This window comes from Ursus maritimus, unplaced genomic scaffold (assembly GCF_017311325.1).
Source record: "Ursus maritimus isolate PB19 unplaced genomic scaffold, ASM1731132v1 scaffold_5, whole genome shotgun sequence".
Taxonomy (NCBI): domain Eukaryota; kingdom Metazoa; phylum Chordata; class Mammalia; order Carnivora; family Ursidae; genus Ursus; species Ursus maritimus.
This window is the reverse complement of record NW_024426663.1, coordinates 76,466,357-76,479,607: the sequence shown is the minus strand read 5'-3', so window position 1 is coordinate 76,479,607 and position 13,251 is coordinate 76,466,357. Positions and strand designations below refer to the sequence as shown.

The 13,251-nt window shown below is 54.2% G+C and overlaps 1 protein-coding gene and 1 long non-coding RNA gene across 2 annotated transcripts; one reads left to right on the top strand and one right to left on the bottom strand.

Annotated features, from left to right (window-relative positions):
- Nucleotides 1-8,840: 8,840 nt before the first annotated feature.
- NHP2 (NHP2 ribonucleoprotein) lies at nt 8,841-12,251 on the top strand. Its single transcript, XM_008709532.2, has 4 exons — nt 8,841-9,094; nt 9,174-9,243; nt 11,230-11,335; nt 11,902-12,251. Exons 1-4 carry the CDS (start codon nt 8,935-8,937, stop codon nt 12,025-12,027), a joined length of 462 nt encoding a protein of 153 aa, XP_008707754.2. The 5' UTR covers nt 8,841-8,934; the 3' UTR covers nt 12,028-12,251.
- On the bottom strand, nt 9,204-11,223 carry LOC121100771. The gene is made up of 2 exons (XR_005832564.1): nt 11,040-11,223; nt 9,204-10,424 (listed from the first exon to the last, which is right to left on the bottom strand). It is a non-coding gene; the product is annotated as an uncharacterized LOC121100771 (long non-coding RNA).
- Nucleotides 12,252-13,251: the final 1,000 nt, after the last annotated feature.

Here is a 13,251-nt window from a genome sequence, read left to right as displayed (position 1 = left end):
AGCCAGCCGGGTCCTCCTACTTCCCAATTTAAACTCCTGCATCCCCCCCACCCCCCCAGTAAGCTCAAGACCTAACCAAAACTCCGTAAAGCTCATTCACTCCAGTGTTTTCGCAACACTGACTCCCTGCCAGGTATGCCCTTCTGGGGCTTTCTGTGTCGTAACATAGCAGATCCCCAGCAAGGAGCGAGGCTGCAGTGAGGCCTGCGGGTGGCCCTCCCTGTGGGCCCGCCGTCCCCCTCCTCCCCTCCCAGCTCCTCACCTGCAGGCATTCCCAGCACCCCTCCCCCACCCATCCCGCAAATCTTGGTGGGAGCAGGTTCTCCCAGATCCCCTCCCTGGAGCCGGTTCTAGCTCTCCCAGCTCTAAGGAACCTCTGGGGAGGCAAGGACTTTCTCTCTAGGTCACTATGGCTCCCTCCAGTGCCTGGCACAGACTTCGCCACACTCCAGGCGCTCAGTACATTTTTTTTTTTATTCATGACTTTTTAAAATGAGGATTAGTGTTTATTTTTTTTTATAATGATTTTTTATTATATTATGTTAGTCACCATACATTTTTTGGAGTGAATGGACCCAACAACTCTCGGCATCCCCTCTACTCCCAACAGTTTGTCAACCGCGCCAAAGCAGCTGCCAGCAAAGCCTCCAGCTGCTCAGCCTTCCAGCTCCCCGGGTGCCCACGCTGCCCGCTCTGCCCTGGCCTTAGCTGTGACCCGCAGCCGCAGCTGGGATGGTGCTGCCTGGGGATAAGCTATTTAGGGAACGGAACGAGCTCCATGGCACGAAGTCGGGCGGGCATGCCAGTGCTGGTTCCAGGGGGCCGTGGGCAAAGGGCACAAGAGCAGAGCATGTTCACGAGGCCCAGGCTGCAGAATCCTGTTCACCAGTGGGGAGGCAGCATGGTATCCCGCAAAGAGGGCTGGTTGCACACGCACGTGCACACACACACACACACACACACACACCCAGTTACACCCCGCCAAGCTTTACCAGAACAGGAGAGTAAACGTAAGAGCAGTCCCCAGCAGAGGAGAGATTCTGGGGAGCGTGCAAAGCCCACGGCCAAGGTTTAACAGACGAAGCCGCCGCTCCTGATACCCACAGGCACCGGGACGGTGGAAGTGAGAGTCAGAACTGAAACAGGGCGACACCCCTCCCCCCTCCCGGCCCCACCTCTTCCTCCAGGCAGCCCCAGGCAAAAACACCCAGCTGAGAAAAACACACTGTGGACTGGTGTTGGTGGCCTGGAGTAGAATCTGCTGATTAGGGCTCAGGGGCTGAAGACGGCAGCCACCGCCTCCCCACCCCCAGTGGGAGCCACGACCCGCAGCCCAGGGCTGCCCACCTCCGCGCAGGCGCCCAACGCGGAACACGGAGCCGCTCATGGAATTGCCTCAGCTTCCCCTCTGTGAAATGTCTGGATTAGGTGGTCCCCAGGGTCCCTGTGGCTTCCAAAAGTCCAGGCCTGCCTTCTAATTATATCCCCGCCAGAAATCAGAGCCACATGTCACTGCCTGCCCCAGGCCACCAGCTGGGAAAGTGGAAGGAAGCCCTATGGCCTGGTGACAGGAGCCCCCTCCAGGCCCAGCCCTCAGTCCTATCACCACCCCAGCCCGGCCAGCTGGCCCACGAGGCTGTCACAGCCTCACCCGATCCCTCGGCGGCACACGGACCTCCAGCTCATGCCCGGCCGATGATCACGTTTCCGGTGCTGGGTTGAATTGTGTCCCCTGCTCCCCCAAAAAGACCTGTTCAAGTCTTAACCCCTTACCTGTACCACGTGACCTTCTTCAGAATCAGGGTCTTTGCTGATGCAGTGGAGTTAAGATGAGGTTATGAGGGCGGGTCCCGATCCTGTAGGACCAGTGTCCTTAGCAGAAGAGAAAAACGCCATGTGAAGACAGACACCCAGAAAGAAAGCCATGTGAGGAGGGAAGCAGAGGTGGGAGTGACGTGTCTACAAGCCAAGCAACACCAGGGCCTGGCTGGCAATTGCAGCAGCTAAGAGAAAAGCAGGGAACACGTGTTCCTCTGGAGCCTTCAGAGAGAGCATGCCCCTGCTGATGCTTCGCTTTTGGGTTTCTCATCTCTAGAATGGTGAGATGATACGTTCGTGCTGTTTCAAACTCCCTGGTTTGTCTTTATTAGGGCAGCCCTAGGAAGCTAATACACCCAGTCCGCCTGGTCCCAGTCCCTGCCTGTTGAACAGATGAATACATCCCACTCCCCACCGTTCCCCAACCCCCCAGCCCTGCCACAGAAGAAGAAGAAGAAGAAGAAGAAGAAGAAGAAGAAGAAGAAGAAGAAGAAGAAGAAGAAGAAGAAGAAGAAGAAGAAGAAGAAAAAGAAAAAGAAAAGAAGGAGGCCCAGCCCTCACATTGGAGGGGCTCAGGGCAACAGTACAGATGGAGCCCCTGACCCACCTGCCCCCCTCTTCTATTCCTGCCAGCCCCTCTGTGTGCAAGGACCCACCTGCACAGAGGTGGAGGCCCCAAGCCGGATGTCCGCAGTCTGTCCACACCCCACCCACCCACACCTCGGCCACCCTGCAGACCTACAGGGACCGCTTTCCCTCTGAAGAGTAGATCGGGGGAGACGGCTGAGCAGGCCCTGCTAATGGACTCAGGGCCGGGCCGGGCTGGGCCGGGCAGGAGGATTGGGGGTGGGGGGACCTGAGCTCCAGGCCTTGGTCCTGCAGATTTCCTCACCCTGGCCCACAAACGTCCGGCCCAGAAGCAACCTCCACACGCCTAACGGCAGCCCCAGGGACTTTCCTGGCCACATCTCCTTCAATCTTCATCTGATTTTAAAGGTAAAAAGCCAGAAGCCCAGTAAAGTTAAACAATTTGCCCAGGGGGAAAAAGCTGATCATCTGTATACATCAGATTAAAACCATGGCCTGTTTCACTCCCAGGCCCTTCATGTCTCCCCGTATCAAGCCTTTCCCCAGGCTTGGTTTTATTTTATTTTATTTATTTTTAGATCTCATGTATTTATTTGTCAGAGAGACAAAGCAGAGACAGTGCACAAGCAGGGGGAGCAACAGGCAGAGGGAGAAGCAGGCTCCCTGCTTCAGAGGGGAGCCTGATGCAGGGCTCAATCTCAAGACCCTTGGATCATGACCTGAGCTGAAGGCAGATGCTTAACCCCTTGAGCCACCCAGGCGTCCCTCCCCAGGCTTGGTTTTAACCTGGTGAACTGCCAAAGCCCCAGTAGATACCAAAAATAGTTCAAAAACAAATTAAAAACAAACAAGCAAATATTACAACCATCAAAACAGTTTAGTACTGCCCAAACACATCTTATTATCTAGTGTATAACAGAGGAATTTTAAATGAATGCACGACACCAGTAAGAATTCAGTGGATGGCATCAGGACAATGGCTTAGCCATCTGGAAGAAAATCAAGCTGGAGGCCTGCTTTGCTCCTAACATCACATTAAACCTGATGGATCAAACATTTTCATTATCACAGTGAAACCACAAAAGCACTAGAGAACTTTCCTTAAAGTACTAAAAGCTTTTTTAAAGTGGTAAGAGACAAACCCTATAGAAAAACCGGACGAGAATAGAACACAAAAGAGCTATAAAAATATGAAATAGCCAGCTTCCATGAGAACTAAAGAAATGTAAATGAACACAAGACACCATTTGTCCCTACTGGATCATCACCAACCTTCTTCCTTCTCAAAAAAGTTGCTAAAACCCAGTCTTGGCAAGTGTTGGCGAGACACTATTCGGAGCAATTGGGAATCTTACCTCTGTAGAGCATACCGTGTAATACGGCAGATACCCAAATTATAAATGTTAGGAGTTCATCCTGGACAGACTCACAAAAGTACCAAAGGTATAATATTCATTGCGAACGCATTCGAAATAGTAAAAACACTAAAAACAAACTAATATCCATTGGTAGGGGCTGTTTAAATAAATTATGGAAATCAGGGGTGCTTGGGTGGCTCAGTCAGTTAGGGGGTCTGCCTTCAGCTCAGGTCATGATCCTTGGAACCTGAGATGGAGCCCTGCATTGGGGGGGGGGTCCTTGCTCAGTGGGGAGCCTGCTTCTCCCTCTGCCTGCTGCTCTCCCTGCTTGTGCTCGATCTCTCTCTGTGTCAAATAAATAAATAAAATATTAAAACAAACAAACAAACAAAAAGTCATTCTCCAGGGGTGCCTGGGTCTCAGTCGGTTGACTGTCAGACTCTTGATTTCAACTCAGGTCGTGACCTCAGGGTCTTGAGATCAAGCCCCACATCTTGGGGCCCCACCCCCGCCCCTGCCCCTTCAGTGGGGAGTCGGCTTGAGGTTCTCTCTCTCCCTCTCCCCCTATCCCTTCCCCCCCATCATGCATGCACGCTCTCTCTCTCTCTCAAATAAATAAACCAATCTTTAAAAAGAAGATTTCCTCAACTTAAAAACGGGCAAAAGATCTGAAGAGACATTTTCCAAAGGAATGCAAATAGCTTATTGGAAAGTTGCTCGGGATCCCAATGAAAACCACAAGGGCATTGAACTTCACAACCCCCGGAATTACTGCAATAAAAAAAGTCAGACAACATCAAGTGTTGGTAAGAACTCGGGGGAATCAGAATGTTCGTATGTTGCTGCTAGGAACCTAAAATAGTGCAGCCCCCTTGAGAAATAGCTGGATGGTTCCCCAGAAAGTTAAACATAGACCCAAGAATTCCAGCGCTAGGTGGGTATCCAGGAGAACCGAAAACATACGCCCACATGAAAACCAGCAGCACTCTTCACGATGGCCAAAAGGTAGAGACAACCCAATCATGCATTAACTGGTGGCTGGATAAAACACAGAATACCCATACAATGGGATGTTACTAGTAACTTCATACAGGCTGACACCCGCTACAACGTGGATGAACCTTGAAAACATGCGAAGTGAGAGAAGCCAGACACAAAAGGCCACGTACTATAGGATTCCCTTTCAATGGAATGTCCAGAACAGGGAAATCTATGGAAACGGAACGTAAATTAGGGGTTGCTTAGGGCTGGGGGGGTCTGAGGGGTCAGAGGGTGATAATCACAGGGTGCAGGGGTTTTTACTGAAGGGATGAAAACGTCCTCACATTGATTGTGGTGATGTCTGCACAACTCACTAAATATACTAAAACCACTGATTTGGGGGCGCCTGGGTGGCTCAGTCGGTTAAGCGTCTGCTGCCTTCGGCTCCGGTCATGATCTCAGGGTCCTGGGATTGAGCCCCGAGTTGGGCTCCCTGCTCAGTGGGGAGTCTGCTTGTCCCTCTGCCTGTTGCTGCCCCTGCTTGTGTTCTCTCTCTCTCACTCACTCTCTCTCCCTCACTCCCTCTCTCAAATAAATAAAATCTTAAAAAAAAAAAAAAAAACCACCAGTGATTTGTACACTTTAAATGGGCAACCTGTATGGTATGTGAATTTCATCACAATTAAAAAAAAAAAAATCACCCTCCCCAACTTTTCAAAAGACGGGACCTTAGCGCATCTGGGTCCAACTTTCTCACTTTATAGACAAGGGGCTGAAGCCTAGAGAGTTTAAATGAATTGCCCAAGGTCACTTGTCCTTCAGAGCCCTGGTCTACTGCCCATTAGGCATAGCCATATGGTCTCACCCAGTCTACACTGCTTCAAGTGAGCTCTGATAGCCGTTAGAACGAAATCAGCAAAGTCACACAAGCCACTTCACAGTCAGCACAGAGGTCTGAGCCTGGTTTTAAAAATGCATGGTGGTAGGGGCGCCTGGGTGGTGCAGTCGTTAAATGTCTGCCTTCGGCTCAGGGCGTGATCCCAGCGTTCTGGGATCAAGCCCCACGTCAGGCTCCTCTGCTGGGAGCCTGCTTCTTCCTCTCCCACTCCCCCTGCTTGTGTTCCCTCTCTCTCGCTGGCTGTCTCTGTCAAATAAATAAATAAATCTTTAAAAAAAAATAAAAAATAAAAATGCATGGTGGGGCACCTGGGTGGCTCAGTCAGTTAGGCATCTGCCTTGGCTCAGGTCATGATTCTAGGGTCCTGAGATCGAGCCCCATGTCAGGCTCCCTGCTTGGTGGGGAGCCTGCTTCTCCCTCTGCCTCTGCAGCTCTCCCTGCTTGTGCTTGCTCTCTCTCTCCCTCTCCCTGTCAAATAAATAAACAAAAAATCTTTTTTAAAAAATGCATGGTGCAGGGGCACCTGGGTGGCTCAGTCATTAAGCGTCTGCCTTCGGCCCAGGGCGTGATCCCGGGGTCCTGGGATTGAGCCCCACATTGGGCTCCCTGCTCCACTGGGAGCCTGCTTCTTCCTCTCCCGTTCCCCCTGCTTGTGTTCCCTCTCTCGCTGGCTCTCTCTCTCTCTCTCTGTCACATAAATAAATCAATCCTAAAAAAAAAATGCATGGTGCAGTTTACTGAGGACATATCATGGGGCACAAGCAAACTGTAGGCTTGTAGACAAGTGGACCTGGGACGGAGATCTAGCTTTGTGTGAGCAGAATCAAGCTATTTGCCCCACAAGTCTCCATAAATTATGAATGATGAAGGTATTCTTTGTAAGGAACAGAAGAAACGCTCCGTGTAAAGTGCCTGGCACAAAGATGCTTACCTCCTTCCTCCTGCCATATAAGAACAGAGAGGCCTTCAAGACGGAGACCTTGGTAAGGTGGGTGCAGCACATTTTACATGAATCAGGTTTCCTGGGGATGGAATTCTCTGCTGGACGGAGTTCATCCTGCCCCGTGCACACGTCTTCTGGCTCTACCTCTCCCCTTTGTGACCCTGACACATTATCAGCGGTCCGACAAGGCTGAAAAAGTTCACGGGAGCACCACTCAGAACCAGGGGTAGAAAAGCACCCTTCAGGGGCACCCAGGGGCCTCAGTCGATGAAGCGGCTGCCTTCAGCTCAGCTCATGATCCCAGCGTTCTGGGATCGAGCCCCACGTCAGGCTCCCTGCTCAATGGGGAGCCTGCTTCTCCCTCTGCCTCTGCCTCTGCCCTGTTCGTGTTCTCTCTCTCTCTCAAATAAATAAAATAAAATAAAATAAAATAAAATAAAATAAAATAAAATAAAAAAGAAAGAAAAGAAAAGAGAAAAGGAAAGAAAAGAAAGGAAGGGAAAGGAAAAGAGAAAAGAAAAGCATCCTTCGGAGCCCTGCACCTGCTGCCCCCACAGCTTCAGGAGGGCCTCCCTGGGAAGGCAAGAACTGCTACTACAGGACCTACAGGGCTGGAGGGCTTGCAGTGGGAAAAGGTACAGCAAAGTCTTAGGCTGCAAAGCATCGACCCAAAGCTCAGGAAGGGGCTATCTTTTCTCAAGAAATTCCAAAGTGCGGCACCCGGGTGGCTCAGTTGGTTAAGCGGCTGCTTTGGGCTCAGGTCATGATCCTGGGGTCCTGGGATGGAGCCCCACCTCCGGCTCCCTGCTCAGCGGGGAGCCTGCTTCTGCCCCTCTCCCCTCCTCATGCTCATTCTCAGTCTCTCTCTCTGTGTCTTAAATGGATAGATAAAATCTTTAAAAAAAAAAAATAATTCCAAAGTGAGAACATTTACAAAAGGTCCTTATCCTGTTATGTGGTGCCTACGAATTTTGTTTACTTTCCAATGGTTTTTTCATTGCTTATAGAACTCATTTTCATTGTTTAATTGACATAACGTTTGTATCTGTGAAAACTATTTGGGGTCCAAGGTCAGGATGGATTGCATCCTGATTTTTCTTATTGAAATGCGAAATAGAAAAAACCGACTTGTCTTTTATCGAATGACTTTGCACTTGGTTACAGGGTTAAAAAGTTCAATATTTAAATTGGCTTAACTAACCTGTGCTGCCAACGGCCACCTGCAGACTTCTGAAGTTCCACTGACCAGCCTATTCCGCCACCACAAGAATGTCAGGCCTACCGCAGCATGATCAAAGGCAATGAATTTGTAGCAACGATATAATTCCTATCCATCCAGTGTTCCAAAACACAGTGGAGGAAATCAGCCGGAGATTCGAGATCCACCCCGGTCTGGGCCTGCTCACCTCCCCAGCGTCACCGTCTACTAATGCTCTAGGGATACCTGCAGAGGGGCGCCTACTCGGAGCCGTCCCCCACGGTGCCGCGCAGTCTCAGCCCCAGTGCCGACGCCCCCAGTGTTCCCGGGGAAGGGGGGGCTTACGCTCTCCTCCCCCGCGCCCCCGCTGGCGTCTCGGCCAGGCCTTGGATTGTGCGTAATGCCAGGCACAGTCGTGGGAACTAGGAGGAAAAACAAAGAGGTAGGGCATGTCGGTGGAGGTCGGTGGGGACCGCAGTTTCAGATAAGGTGGCCAAGGGGAACCTCTCTCGGGGGCAACATTTGAGCAGGTCGCTGCGGGAAAAGAGGCGCCCGCGAGTGGGGCCACAGAAGAGAGCAGAGTGTGAGAATCGTGCTAGAACGGAAGCAGCCCTTAGCAGCGCCAGGCTCTACGTTGACCTTGGCACCTGCGGCACCTCGCCCAGGACCCTGTGAGGATCAGACTCTAAGGTGGTTTGGAATCCCCATTCTTCCGCTCCGTCGCAGAGCCGGCCCCTCAGGCAGGAGGATCCCGTCCCCTTAGACGTGGTTACGCCCCCACAGCCACGGTCTCCACTGTCGCCGCCGGTACCCGCGAGGCGGGGCTCTCAGACCAGCCCCAGCCTGCGTCCTAGTCCCTTCCCGCCCCCGCCGGGCCCCGCCTCCCACCGAGCCCCGCCCCTCGCCTCCGGTGCCCCGGGCGAGGCCCGCCTCGGATCCGCTCCGCCCCTCCAGTCGAGACTCCGCCCCTCCCGGTCTGTCTGTAAGGAGCTGAGCGTCAACGATTGGTTTGAGTCGGAAACTTCGTTCCCTAATTGGCTGTGGCGTACGGCCGGCTACCCGCAGTACGCGGTGACCCGGAAGTGACTCCTGAGGCCCGGGCCGCGTGGATTCGCCCGGCGCGGAGTGTGTGGTTGCCGCGGCGGCCGCGATGACCAAAATAAAGGCAGATCCGGACGGGCCGGAGGCTCAGGCGGAGGCGTGCCTCGGGGAGCGCACTTACCACGAGCTGCTGGTGAATCTGAACCCCATCGCGCAGCCCCTGGCTTCGCGCCGCCTCACGCGGAAGCTCTACAAGTGCATCAAGAAAGGTGCTGCGGCCGCCGCGGTGGCCGGTGGTGGCGCGGGGGGCGGCCCGAGGCCCGCCGACTGACTCTTGTGTCGTTGCAGCCGTGAAGCAGAAGCAGATTCGGCGCGGGGTGAAGGAGGTTCAGAAGTTTATCAACAAAGGCGAGAAAGGGTAAGGCCCCCTCCCGCCGGGTTTTGCGTTTCTGGACGGTAGCACGGGTAGCCCCACGGCTTGGTAGGTGCTCGGCGAAAGTCGGCAACAGTGATCCGCCCCCGGTACACAAGGTCATCACGCCGTCGGTGAGTTCCCTCCAGTACGCGTCACTCACAAGAGCTCAGAGGAACACCACCGGGAAAGTGAGTTCCGGGGGAAGCGAATCGAAGAAGCCAGCGCACGCAGGGTCGAGCCCAGCTTCAGTCACTCACGAAAGTCCTGACGTAATTGTGAAGGAACGTACAGGGTGCATGAGGATGCCGCCTGCGTGACATCTTTCTCCCCCTCAGGCCAAACAGGAAGCTCTTTGGAGGACAGGACAAAGCCTCTCAGTGCTTGATCTCTGGAAGCTCATTGTTGGTGCTCAAGAGATCAATAGTGCTGGGGGACGTGATGCTCCATGGGAAGTCTGACTTAGGGCGCAGGGGTTCTGCCAGAAGATACTGGGTCCCAGGCAGGAGAGAGGATAGTGGTGGTCAGAAGCATTGCCCGGTAAGCCATGGTAAATTTAGTTTTTGTCCTCAGAGTTTTTCAGGCCACCGAGGGTTAAAAGCCAGGGAGTGACATAATTTTGTTTACCCTTGCGAAGATTTTTCTGGCAACTCTGGAAAGGATCGGGGGCACAAGAGTAGACCAGGAAATTGAGCTAGGAGGCTGCCCCAGTGTAGGAGAGGTGAGGGCGATGTTGATTGGGTTATTGGTGGCTGAAACAGAACTCAAGTGGATGCATCTAAGAGGACTTTGGGACATGGAGTGAGAAGGTCTGGATTCCAGCCGAGCAGAGGGCCCACTCAGATGGTGAACAGTGGATGGGCCCAGGTTTGTGTGGGAAGATCACAGGTTTGGTTTTAGACAAGTTCTTGAGGTGCCCTTTAGACATGGGGACCCCCCTCCCCCGAACAAGCAGAACTGTCAAATAGGCAGATGACTACACAGACTGGGAGCTTGGAAGGGAGAGAAGAGGCAGGGGAGAACAGATTTGGGAGTTGTCAGCACATACATGGCACCCGATGCCGTGGCCGTGGCTGTGGCCTGGGTCAGCCAGGGAGAAGGTACTGAGAGGGCAGCCAAGGATCAGGCTGTGAGAAGCACCAGCACTGAAAGGCCACGCAAAGGAAGGGGTGCCGGCAGAGGAGAGCCTGGAAGACAAAAGGAAAACCAGGAGAGTGGGCCCAGTGCTTGCAACTAAGAGGTCTTTCCTTGTATTTGCCTCTCACCCCCCAAGCCCCTGCCCCGCCGCGGACAACACTCTTCCTTGGTGTCTTCAGGACTTCCAAGGCCCTTGCCCCAGAGCCCTGACACCTTGCCACCCAGGAGTCCTACCTCAGGGCTCTCTGGCAAGACTTCATTTGTTCCCTGTGACTCTCGGCACTGAACTCATGCTTCCCAGCCTGGCATTCAAGGCCCCCGGTGTGGCCGCTGCCAATCTCTCTAGCCTCCTTGTCTGCCCCATCCCTATCCTGGATTTCAGAACCATCCCAGGCCCCCATCGGCCAGCTCCTGGGTATGAGCAGCCATTCTGATCGTCTCAAGTCTCGAGTGCTTTCCCTGCCTCCAGCCCCTCCCAAGGGCCGCCTGACACCTTCATTCAGCTTTCTGATCCATTGTTACCTCCTGATTCCTTTTTTGACTCTCCAAGGACAGCTGAGCTCTTACTCCCTGGTGTCACTCCCATACCTCACCTGCCCCCATGGAATCCCACTTGTCACCCTGTGTGGCATTTACTTATTTGCCAAGAACTAGGTAGGGCTCACCTCCCCAGAGGAAGTGATCACCAAACACAAATTTGCATGCACTTTCAGAAGGTGGGGATTCGCATCTGGGGTCCTTGAGGGCTGGGACCATCTTCTCCATCTCTGTCCAGAGGCCCAGTCCAGAGGTGGCACTTTTTGACTGAAAGAGGGAATGGGCGAATTAGAAATGACAGTGTTTCTCTCATCGCAGGATCATGGTTTTGGCAGGAGACACGTTGCCCATTGAGGTATACTGCCATCTCCCAGTTATGTGTGAGGACCGGAACTTGCCCTACGTCTATATCCCCTCTAAGACGGTAAGGAACACATGAGCCCCCGCCCCGGATCTTGGTCGGCATTGGAGGAGGGGGTCTGGCATTGGGTTTGTGGGAACAGGCCACTGTGGAAAAATGCAAGCTTTGCAGTTGAGACAGATGTGGATGAATCCTTGGCTCTGCTGGTCCCTGGCCCAGTCTCCTTGTTGGAAACTGGGAATTCCCGCCCTTGTGGACCATGGGGGTGAAAAAGGAGGTGTGCGTGCACGTGCTGTCCGTGCAGATGCCGCGCCCACGGTAGTCCTGTGAGGTGGTTGCAGTGTTCAGGGAAGAAGGGGGTGTTCAAGGGACTGGTAGCTGGGACCAGAACCCTGCCTCCGGCGGCAGCCTCTGGAGCAGAAGCCCATTGCCACTTGCCATGTGGCTGTGGAGGCCCAGCATTGTCGGCTCAGCATTGCCGGCCCGTGGCTTGAAAGCTGGCAGAGTTGAAATGCCGGTGTGACGTGTCGGAGGGCTGGATGAGGCCGGTGGGTCATGGGTTCGTGCCTCCCGGGCATACAGGTGGTGCAGACTTTGCCCCACACAGCCCTTCTTTCCCTCGTCTGCAGGACCTGGGTGCAGCCGCGGGCTCCAAGCGCCCCACCTGCGTGATCATGGTCAAGCCCCACGAGGAGTACCAGGAGGCCTACGACGAGTGTCTGGAGGAGGTGCAGGCCCTGCCCCCACCCATGTGAAGGACTCAGGCCCCTGCTCTGGAAGCTGCGGGGCTGGCAGCGGGCCAGCTGGCTGCCCTCCTGCCGCCCATGCTCGCATCTGCCCCGGGCCCCTGTGGCCGGCCTTCTTCCTGGGCAGCTCCGCCAGCTCTCGCCGGCAGGCAGAGCCGGCATCCTCTCCCGTCGCGCGCCAGCACAGACGGCTCCGAGAATGCGGTGTGGGGGGAGTAAACGCTAAGGCTCGAGTGTGTTGGGTCTGTGGGTGTTTTCTTCAGCAGCAGCCGCTGTTGGGGCCAAGGAGGTGGTGGGCAGGAGAGAGTGGAAGCAGCCTCTCTCACCAGAGAACCCGGAGGACTTCGAGGTGTTCCATGCTATGCTGGGCCGCCAGGGCTGGTGCCAGAGCCCAGCTGAGAACAGACTTTGCTGCCCACCCCCGGCTTCCGCCTCCCGCTTCCACAGCACAAGGCTGCCGCACCAGACCCCTGCACAAAAGCCTGTGGCCCCTGAGCTGGGGACACCCCCGTGCCTCTTTCCTCCTTCCTCTGCCCCTAAGAGCCTGAAATGCCCCTGGGAAACTTCTGGAAGCAACTGGGCCACATACAGCAAATCTGAAGTAGGCACAGGAAGCTAGAGCCGATCCCCAGACCAGCTCTCCTGCTTGACGTAATGGCCCCGGTGACCCAGTCCCTTCAGACCTCTCACACTTCAGGTGACTTCCTGCTCTCCAGCCCCAGCACGGGGCTCAGTGGGTACACAGAGCAACCAAACTCCAGGCACCCTGGAGTCAACAGAACAGAGCTTGGGACGGAGGGTCGGCTCTAGTTTCAATTCCAAATTGTCTCCTTCACAAGCTGTGAGCCCTGTAGGGCAAGTCCGTTCGTCTTCCTAAATCCCCTCACGCTGCTTCCTAATAAGGAGGGCATAAGATTTGATACATGTTTGTGTAAAAACCTTTGGCCCCGGGCCTGGTGTCCTATCCCAGGGCCCTTTCACCCAGTCTGAGATGCACACTGGGTTCTCTCTGGGCACGGTGGGCATGCAGTAATTCCTTGGTGAAGCTAAAGGCAGGTACAGTAAGGAGAAGGCCTGTGAATATATTTGCTCAGTTATAAAACCGCGGCATTCGGTTTGAACCCGGACTATTTACAGTGGGGAATGGATACATACAGTCGTGAGGCTGTACAATGGCCGGGGCGGGTGCGGGCACCGGCACCACACGGGGCGGGGGGGGGGGGGGGGGGGGGG

What these genes read in the sequence shown, in the direction of transcription:
- NHP2 (XM_008709532.2), top strand. Translation starts at nt 8,935, where the DNA reads ATGACCAAAATAAAGGCAGATCCGGACGGGCCGGAGGCTCAGGCGGAG. An exon ending in ATCAACAAAGGCGAGAAAGG is followed by an intron (nt 9,244 to 11,229) that starts GTAAGGCCCCCT and finishes CTCTCATCGCAG; the next exon opens with GATCATGGTTTTGGCAGGAG. An exon ending in TCTATATCCCCTCTAAGACG is followed by an intron (nt 11,336 to 11,901) that starts GTAAGGAACACA and finishes CCTCGTCTGCAG; the next exon opens with GACCTGGGTGCAGCCGCGGG.